General features: G+C 35.1%; 1 protein-coding gene and 1 long non-coding RNA gene across 2 annotated transcripts; one reads left to right on the top strand and one right to left on the bottom strand.

Annotated features, from left to right (window-relative positions):
- Positions 1-3,771: 3,771 nt before the first annotated feature.
- On the top strand, positions 3,772-6,137 carry LOC125220664. The gene is made up of 7 exons (XM_048122816.1): positions 3,772-3,857; positions 4,935-5,063; positions 5,156-5,243; positions 5,355-5,551; positions 5,610-5,660; positions 5,721-5,884; positions 5,971-6,137. The coding sequence occupies exons 1-7, from the start codon at positions 3,772-3,774 to the stop codon at positions 6,135-6,137; spliced, it is 882 nt and encodes a 293-aa protein (XP_047978773.1).
- A 1,746-nt stretch (positions 6,138-7,883) lies between these two features.
- Positions 7,884-9,332, bottom strand: LOC125185101. Its single transcript, XR_007170050.1, has 2 exons — positions 8,327-9,332; positions 7,884-8,114 (listed from the first exon to the last, which is right to left on the bottom strand). It is a non-coding gene; the product is annotated as an uncharacterized LOC125185101 (long non-coding RNA).
- Between the last annotated feature and the right edge of the window lie 577 nt (positions 9,333-9,909).

Raw genomic sequence — 9,909 nt, 5'->3', positions numbered from 1 at the left:
GTTTCAACATGCATTCTTCTCCAAGATCTATACTATTTCAGTTCATTGCATAGCATCAACTACATCCAATTGTTGATATAGAGCTTAAATGTGATGATCAGTCCCCAAATATACAAAAATAAGTGAAATCATTCAAATGTAGACAACAAACAAAGCTCACGTTGCAGAGCGTTGAGATTTTAAACAAATTTCCAGAAATCGAAGAAGCACAGAAATATCAACATTGATTCAAGCTAGAACAACATAAATCAAGCTAGAACAGGAACAAATCTAGAAATCTATATCAATATATGTTTATCCGGAAACTAAAAAACCTATAACTTATTCACAACAAAATCAGACCTAGGAGCACAGAAATATCAGCATATTCACAACGAAATCAAACTTCATTATTCTCAAAACTGAAATCGAAGAAATCAAACAAAATACTTATATTACAAACTTCTCATTCTCAAAACATTAATCTATAAAACGTTTTCTAGTCGAATTCAAAGAATAATTAAACATGCATTTACCTTTATCCGGTTCTTCCTCCGTCGAGTTCCTCTTCCTCTTTCCTTTCTCCATCGTTTTCTTCATCAGTTTCGAACACTCAACGCAAAGTCGAACTTAAATCGCTAGGATTTCGAACTTCAATCGCCAGAATTTTGAATCGGTTTCATATTTTTCGGAAGAATGTATAGAGCGGAAGATGGAACGTCGAGAGTAATTTTTCTTGGGAAGTAAAATAATTAATTACCTTCAATTAACTCTTCAACTACATTATTGTTGGGATGGAAAATTATACCCCTCCGTCATTTTATTTACACTAAGCATTGATATTTTTTTCTAACAAATCTTGACCCTATATTTAATAATCTAATGCATCAAATTAAGTTGTAGTTAGCAATTAGATGTGGAGTTAGCAATATAACACTCCCCAGTGTTTATATATATTAGAAACTAAAATAGTGGGTCTAAGTCATAATTTCTATCTCAGCCTCAAGGTCATGATATTTGACTTTCCAATATTCATACTATACAAATTTGACATATTTAATTTTTATATATTTCCACCACGACTTGTTCTTGTATACCCCTTGGTCCACACAAAAACTGAGAAATATGATTCAGAAAATCAAATCATTATTCTCCATCTCAACTCACAACACAAAACATATAGTTATCCACTTGGCTCCAAATACATACGATATTCTTTCATAAGTTTGTGAAGATGAATTCCCATAAAATGAGCATTCTCTCAATCATATTCTTAGTTTTTGTTATTACGTGCATGTGTAAAGTACGAGTGGTGGATGCAATAAGAATGTTGTCAGAAAATTCGTCACAAACGAATCAACTCAACCTTCCACAAATGTACGAGAACGCAAAGGAAACGATGTCGTTTTGGTTTCAACAGCTAGCATCAGGACCTAGCCCCAGAGGACCAAGCCACTAACTAGCTTATTCTTATAGATTAAGAAGTTTTTCGTATTCTTTATTTTTCTTTATTCCATTTTTTCAATATTCTTTAATGTTTTCGAGAAGTTTGAACAAATATGTTTTTTGTTTGAGATTTACACACACCCAAAATGACATAATCTATGACCTATTGATTGGAAAAAAAAAACACATTAGCATTATTTAATGTTAGATGTATGATGTGTCATTATATCTCTTGTTCAAATCGCGTTGCTAGTTTACTTCATTCGTGGTTTTTTATATTAACTCTTAACAATTTATCACACGCATATTAAATCCATCTATTTTTCAAAGGTATGATTTACTAAATTCGGGGAGTGTTATATTGCTAACTCAATACTAAATAATAACCATTAGATATTCAAATTAAGGGTCTAGATCATCAATTCTGAGATGTCAATACGATTAACAAAAAACGTCAACAAGGGTATTAAGGTCAATTTACAATAAATTAGTTGTAACTAATTTTTGGAAAATATCCCATAACTTTAAAACGCATATAACTTTCTCGATTTAAATTATTTTTTCGCACAACATATATCGAATTAAAGATAATTTCATGAGGATTCTAATGAGATCTCACTTGCATATGTTCCGACTTCAAAATTTGAAAAAAAAAATTCGAAATTTTTTATTTTTTTTGTACAGCTCGAATGTCAATATAGTATATAAAATATGCCAATATAATACATGTAGAATGTCAAGCAATTGTTAACATTCTCAAAACATTGTGTTGATATTTTTGAAACACTATGTTGACATTTTCATCCAAAACTCTAATTTGGTATTTTTTTATCTTTTTCGATTTAATTAATAAAAATGAAAATTACACGTGACAAATTGTAGACCACAAATTTTTAAAATCCTATGGTCTTAAATTAGTTGTAGTTAGCAATTAATTGATGAATTAGCAATTGATCACTCCCCTACTAAATTAAATCATAATTACATCTAACTCAATAGCTTTTGTTTACATGCAAATGTCAAAATAATTATGAAAATTAGTTAGAATTTATTGTCGATGTAAATAATATTAATAAGCGTGTACTCCATATTGCTATTTTTTATAATGGCAAAAACTAAAATATTTTCACTACAAAATATCATTTGTTGCAAATAGTTTTTTTCTCTCATCCTAATGGTATTAGCTAGAAAGGTTTAATAAAACCTATAAAAGCTGGAAATAGCATATCTTTATAGAAAATAGTCACTGACACACAATTATGAAAATCATTCATGTGTAAATACATTATTATTTGAAAAAAAAAAATCCAAATATGTAGGAGCTTATGAAGTCTAATATAAATCCCATCAAATCCAGCAAACAATAACATAAAAATTGATGATCTGACAAAGATTTATTACTAGTACTCCTATAATACACTGAATACCACCAAAATTACATTATATTGAAATGAAATTAATTGCAAAAATCTATTGTTTTTTGGTCAATGGTGGAACCGTGTCCAAATCTTGGGTATCCATACTTGGCCAATACATTTTGTCGCCACAGTTGGGACAACATTTGTAGAAGGCGGCTTGGAGAGCCACAATCATGGGTTTCCATCGGTGAACATCAGACTAAGGACCATCGGTCAATAACTATTGCTACATTATAATATATTTACACGATAATATCTGGAGTAATTAACCAGTATTTAATAAATTAGATTTTAATTAGACAAATACCCAAATAAAATGGAATGAGAGTCTTTAGATATCTCAGGTAGTGAAACTTAATCATAATTCCCCACATTATTCATCATTTATCAATGTTATTAATTTACTATAGGACTAAAAAGAAATATGAAAAAACTTTGTTTTTTGTTTTGTTTAAGTTTTGTGATCTGAGACAGTATAAAAATTAACGATTCATGGAGTATTTGTGTTTGAAAGCCGAATTAGTGTATTTATAGTTTAGCCACCGACTTTGTCCACCTATTTTTTTTATGTAACATAATTCATTCCTTCTTTAGCTATGGACGATCACATTGCTACCAGCTACTTTCACCGGTATGTGTTCCCCAACTAGTTTACGTACCCTCATTCTTAGAATCATAACAATTTTTCAATATTTGTGCCCTAAATCCTAATGATATATGCATGAAACATTCTAAAAAATTACATAAGTTTAATTTTCTTTATTTTGTTTTGAAATTTAAGATGTTATTTGTGTTCAATGACATTTTGCCAGCTTGTTGATGAAAATTCTATCATTTTCATTGTCAACAAAGTACGCGATCGGCAAATATAAATATAGGGAATTTAGAAGGAGACTTTTGCACCAATTTCAAAGATTGAACTACTTGCATGGCTTCAGAGGAGAGCACTCGCGTCCTCCACATAGGCTTTCTGGGGCCTATGGACGATCACATTGCTACCGGCTACTTTCACCGGTATGTGTTCCCCAACTAGTTTACTTACACTTATTCTTAGAATCATAACTATTTTTCAATATTTGTGCCCTAAATCCTAATGATATACGCATGAAACATTCGATTATGTTTTTTTATTTACATTTGATTATATTCAGAATTTTGTCTAATAGTTCATATTACATTTATTAATGCAGAATTTTTGTATTAACTTAGAATCTAGCTGCGATTTTGTGGATTATTAGTGCAGATTTTGTGTATCTAGAGTCTGTGATTAAATTTTAATTATACATATAAATCTTAGGTTACATTGGGAATAAGCTTGTTGCATTTTGGTATACATGATTCTTTTACATTTTGATTTTTTATTGATTTTTAGTGTATATTATGTTCAAAACATGAATCATTCATAGGATTTAACATGTATTTTGATAATACGTGAGGGTCTTAAGTTTGGGATCGTTGACTTGACCGCATGAAGTTGCTTATGAAATCTGCAATATGTGAGATACATTCTCAGTTTTGCTAATGAAAACTTTTGAAAATGTATCAATTGCTTATAGATCTTGTCTTGAGCCTCAATAATAGTTAGTATACACATGTATCACCAAAGCTTTAGCCACTCACAATCTCTCATATTTCTAGTTAAAATTAGGCTAGGACTAAACAGAGCAACATACATAATCTGTTTCAGCAAATAGGGTCATTAGCCACTCACAAACTAAGGTTTAAATAACCCCTGAGTTTATCCATTTTTACCCAACATAATTACTTAGCCCCTGACTTTATCGTATCCATCTCTTTTTATTTCCTACTACTATTTCTTCTTTCTTAGCAATGGCTGATCACGCTCCTACCGACTGCTGTTACCACCGCTATGTGCTCCTCGACACACACTCATTCTTATGAATCCTAAAAATTGACTATTCATATTTGTGGTTGAATATAAGTTTAGTGATCTATCAAAGTTCCAAATGTTAATTAAATGACATTTTGGCGGTTTGTTTATGATCATGACTATCTTTTCAATATTGGTCATTTTCTTTTGAAATTTAATGCTACTATGTTATTTGTGTTAAATAAATGACACTATGACAGGGTTTTTAAGGGAAGTAGAGATGCTAAGCCTGTCAACTTATTGGTGAGAATTGAATCCCTTTCCTTACTCACAAAGTATGAAATTGACACGTACGAGTCTAGAGCATTTGAATCCAGAGGCTATAAATGGTTAGTAACTTCTATTTGGTCAATTCTAACATATCTTGTATTATTATATATTCTCGTTTTAGTAGGTTTATTACAATATTTTATTTTGATAGGAAAGTCACAATCTATCAAGACAATCATGATTGTGTTTCTGCATACTTGGCCATTGTCGACACTCATTTGTTGCCGGTCGGGTGGGAGGTTAATGCTACCTTTTCCTTCTTTATATTCAATAATATAAAGTAGAGATTCACATACTTTCAAGGTTATTAATTTTGTCAATCTTTTGATATAGTTGTCCAAACATGGTAGGAGGATGTCACTAACTTGATTATCTCAGGAGTCTACCCACGCTGCTTCAATGTTAGTAAGCTTCGATGTGAACTTACCAAACTGATCTCTAGGGAGAGGTTGATGGATGGGGGCAAAGGATATGTGATGGATGACGAATGTCTGTTCGGGGCTGAAGTTGAAGTGAGCAAAGGTGTGCGTATCAACGATTGTATGAGGTTATTCGAACACAAGGTTGTGACTAAGCGTGAATGGGAGATTACTGATTTTTGTCAGTGTGGGAGATGTCTGGTCTTCGGACGAGATCCATGCTCAAGATTACAAATGGTATGATATGTTGCTTTACCTAACACTATAGCTACTTAAATTGTTGCGTTGTAATTTTAGGAAAGTTGTACTGTATCCAAGGGGAAATCCTTCATTGCCGGAAACCAGCAACTATGTGTCCTTGTTTCTTGAGACAAAGGACTTCCCTCGTCATCGCAGATTGAAGGTTCTGGTTGTGTTCCGCATCAGAAACAAGATCAGTGGTGTCAGCTTCTCTAGTACATGTTAGTTGTTTAACTGTTTATATCATCCTTTTCATTTTGATGATCTTCTTTTTGCTGATAACGACGACTCTACTTTTTCGTTGCAGATAGCATCTGGTTTACATCTTCTTGTAAAGATTGGGGATTCAAGCAATTTATATCAACTGATCGTATGAGCTCAGAGCGCTTCCTTGCTCGCAACACCTGTCTCTTGGGCTTTCGTATCACAATGCAAGCCGAAGTGTGTGAAACACCTATCATGTACTCCAACTAGCTATCTAGTTTAATGCTGATGTGTGTGTGAAACACCTATCAAAGCTGTCTAGTTAATGTTGCTGTGTGGGAAACACATGTCATGATGGTTTATTGTGAGGGGATTCAATTGCTGGGATTAGACCCCGTTTTGTAGTCGTGCTGCGATTAGACCCCATTTTTTGTAGCTTTGATAATATGTGAATGTTTAGTACTTGTTTGGATAAAAATTGATATGGAGAATGTTTAGCTGATCATCAGTTGGTTTCTGTTTTGGACACATTATATAGGTATTCATCAACTTAATTTGTAGTAATATTTTTTAGGGTAACTGTTTTTATACTGTAGAAGGACCTAGCAGGGTTCTTAATTACTCCATATTATTCTTAACCTATTTTTATATTTAGTTCCATAGGGACAGTTAGTGTTTGGTTTGTAATCAATATAATTTTATACCACCGTTTCAAATTTTAACTAGTTACTTATAGAAATAAATTGTAATAGTATTAGTATAATATAAGAGCGTCTCCAATTAAACAAATTTTTGAGAAGATATTATACTATATTTACCTTTCTTTTGCTAGTTATTTTTGCATAATATACTTGTCAATCTATCTATTTCCTTTTGAAGATGCGCAGGCATAAAATAAATGTATATATACACCACACGTCTTTCGTAATTATTGATATATATTGCTTTAGTCTTGGCTATAAACAAGTTAAATAAACATCCTCTTCCAATAACAATGGTTGATGACAATGCTTATGACTATCCTTATGATTCATGCACGTTTTTGTCATCGGTTTGTGTTCTTTACAATATTTTTTGTGTTCTTTTCAATATTTGTTTTGTTTAGTGTTGTTTATTTTTGTTTAGTGTTGTTTATTTTTGTTATTAGTTGAAGATTAATTAAGGTGTAATTCGTGTTAAATGAGCATAGAAACTACTTATGCTACGCCTGGAAACTTGCTGATGAAAATTGAATCCCTTTCCTCATTCTCAAAGTGTGGAATTGACAAGTTCAAATCTGGGGCATTTGAATCCGGAGGCTATAAATGGTTAGTTAGTTTACTGTTGTTTTCTCGTCATATCTTCACTTTGTTTGTTACTATTATTGATTTGTTTTGAGTTTAGGGTTATTATAAATGGTTATTATTAATTTGTTTTGAGTTGGTTTAGTTTAGTGTAAGATTTCAGTATTTGGACAAGGAAAATGATATAATTAATTTGTTTTGAGTTGGTTAAGTTTAGTCTAAGATTTCAGTGTTTGGACAGGAAAATGATAATCTATCCTAATGGATACTTTGGTGACGACTACGACAACGTTGCAGTCTACTTTTCCATTGTCGACACTTATTCTTTCCCCGTTGACTGGGAGATTAGAGCCATCTTTACCTTCCATATATATACAATCAAAAACGGAACAAGTACACCTCGTTTCGAGGTAGTTAATTTTCTCAAGTTTTACTACATAGTTTTACCCACATTTGCTCTTTATTCTCTCTTATTTTACAAATTACAAGAAACTAGGGTTTCTGTGAATTTACGACTGTGACGCCCCAGAATTTCGTTCCCTTCTTTCGAGATAAATCGGATTTATTAGCTTAATTAATTTCTTTTAGAAGATGTGTAATCGTACTTTCCTCGTTGTATTCGACTTTGGAGTAATTTAAGTATCTTCGTTGGAGGAAATAAAATGCAAGGAAAATTTAAGTTTCAAGAATAAAAGTGGAGAAAATACTTTTATTAGAGAAATGTGGATACACCTTGAGGAATAAAATACATGGATGATGGAAATAGTACATGCCTACAAGTGTGATAAAATCAACATGCACCTATTCTACGCTATCTATCCTACTTCTTTAATTCTCAAGTTTGGAAGCAAACTAAATGGGGAATAGAACCAAATGAGCTCAAGAGGAGCATCTCCTTTCTTTCCCTCTCTTTCTTAATCTCGATTTTGCTTCCCCCACAAGCTCCAAGAATGCCTCCATGTACCTACAAAGTTTACACCAAATTGGGGGTTAGAAAGTTACACACAAGTAAAGAGGGAGAGGAGCACAAGCTAAACAAGAGATGGAGCAAGTAGGTGAATAGTGCAGCTAGAAGAGCTACAAGATAGAGCATGAGGTAAGCCAATTTTTGTCACCACTTCATCTAACATCAAAAGTGAGTCAAGACAAAGAAGGCATAGGAGAAAGAGCTCCTACACAAGCCCAAAGTAGAAGATGAGACAAACTCTCATCTCCTCGTCGATCAAGGCCGAGAAATCAGCCAAGAAGATCAGCCACCATCACCAAAACGGCAAGAATCTCACAATCATCAAGCTCGAAAGTGAGAGAGCTAGCAAGCCCAAAATAGGAGCCTTAGGCTCCAAGTCTCAAACCTAGCTTCCAGTAGATTAGCACCATATAAGAGCCACCTTCCCCTTCACCTCCGACACCCCACTCTCGACACCACCACCCACTCACGACACTAAGCGCGGGGCGACGGAGAGGAGAGGAAGCGGCAGCGAAGGCGAGAGACCGCCACCACCGAACCGAAATCACCAAGCGAGGTAAACAACCTCAACACCAATAATCTTCGCATCATGTAGGACAACAATAGACAGCACAAGAACTTGGAATTTTCATAGGATCCTCACAGCAAGGATGAAAACAATAGCAATCATGTAACACTAAGTTGAAGCTCAAGAGCTTAGAGCTATGCAAATTAGAGATAGCCGCATGATACCCCCTCCATATGAATTCGGTGGCAAAATATCATAAGCAAGAATATAGCAAGATCTCGAAATTGAGCAATATATCACCATAAGCCACACAAGACTCCAATGGAGATTTTTTTTCCAAAAATAAGCTACTGTCATAACTTGAAAAAGGAGTAAGGGGTAGGGGGAGAGGACTTAGCTTAGGCGGAGGGGCGACCGGGCGACGGCGAGTGTCGACGGAGCCGAAGAACTTCCGCGGAGAAGCTGCGGATCACGGCGGCAACAGGGGCGAGGCGGACGGCGGCATCCTTGCCGAGGCCGACGGCGAGCGACGTCGGCGGCGGTGCGGTGAGGCCGCCGAGCGAGAGAGAGAAGCCGACGGAGGGAGAGGCGACGCCTTCTCCCTAACCGGGACTTCACCGAATGGAGAACCGGCGGAGTCAAGGCCGCCGAGGAGGAGCAGCCGCGAGCTTGGAGCGGCGGCGGCGGCGAATTGGGATAGGAGCCGCCATAGACATTTCCCCTAAACTATAATTTTGAATCTTCAGTTAGGAGTCTAGAGCTAAATTGGAGGATCGGAAGAAAAGAGGAATGGAGAAAGAGAAGGGGGCGAGCTCCGGCGATGCGGAGCAGCGCCATTCTCGCCGGAGGCGGCGACGAGCCGAGGAGAGAAACCGCCGCCTGCATCTCTGTTCATCAATCTAAGGAAGTTAATTTTTGGAGATGTTGGTAGAAGAGGGGAAGTAGCCGACAAATGGAAGGAGTATTGGGCTGACTTTAATTAAGATTGGGCCACTTGAATTGAGTAGCTGGGCCGGAGGAAATTAAAAGTATGGGCTCGAATAATTTAAATAGGATGAGGTTGTTTTTTTTGTCTATTCTTGGGCCACTTTAATTTATTAAGTGGGGCTCTAGTAGTTAAGAAAGTGAATGCAGTGGGCTTCGGGCCAAGAACTTAATTATGAAAGGTTGGAATTAATTTAAGAAGTTGAGATGGAACTCAATAATTTAATTCCCGAATAATCTACTAAGTTCCGGAGATGGAAAATATTTGAGTTGGAGCTCGAAGGTCGAGGAATTAATTTC

This window comes from Salvia hispanica, chromosome 4, assembly GCF_023119035.1.
Source record: "Salvia hispanica cultivar TCC Black 2014 chromosome 4, UniMelb_Shisp_WGS_1.0, whole genome shotgun sequence".
Taxonomy (NCBI): domain Eukaryota; kingdom Viridiplantae; phylum Streptophyta; class Magnoliopsida; order Lamiales; family Lamiaceae; genus Salvia; species Salvia hispanica.
Note: the sequence above shows the minus strand (reverse complement) of the source record. Positions and strands in the feature narration are given on the sequence as shown.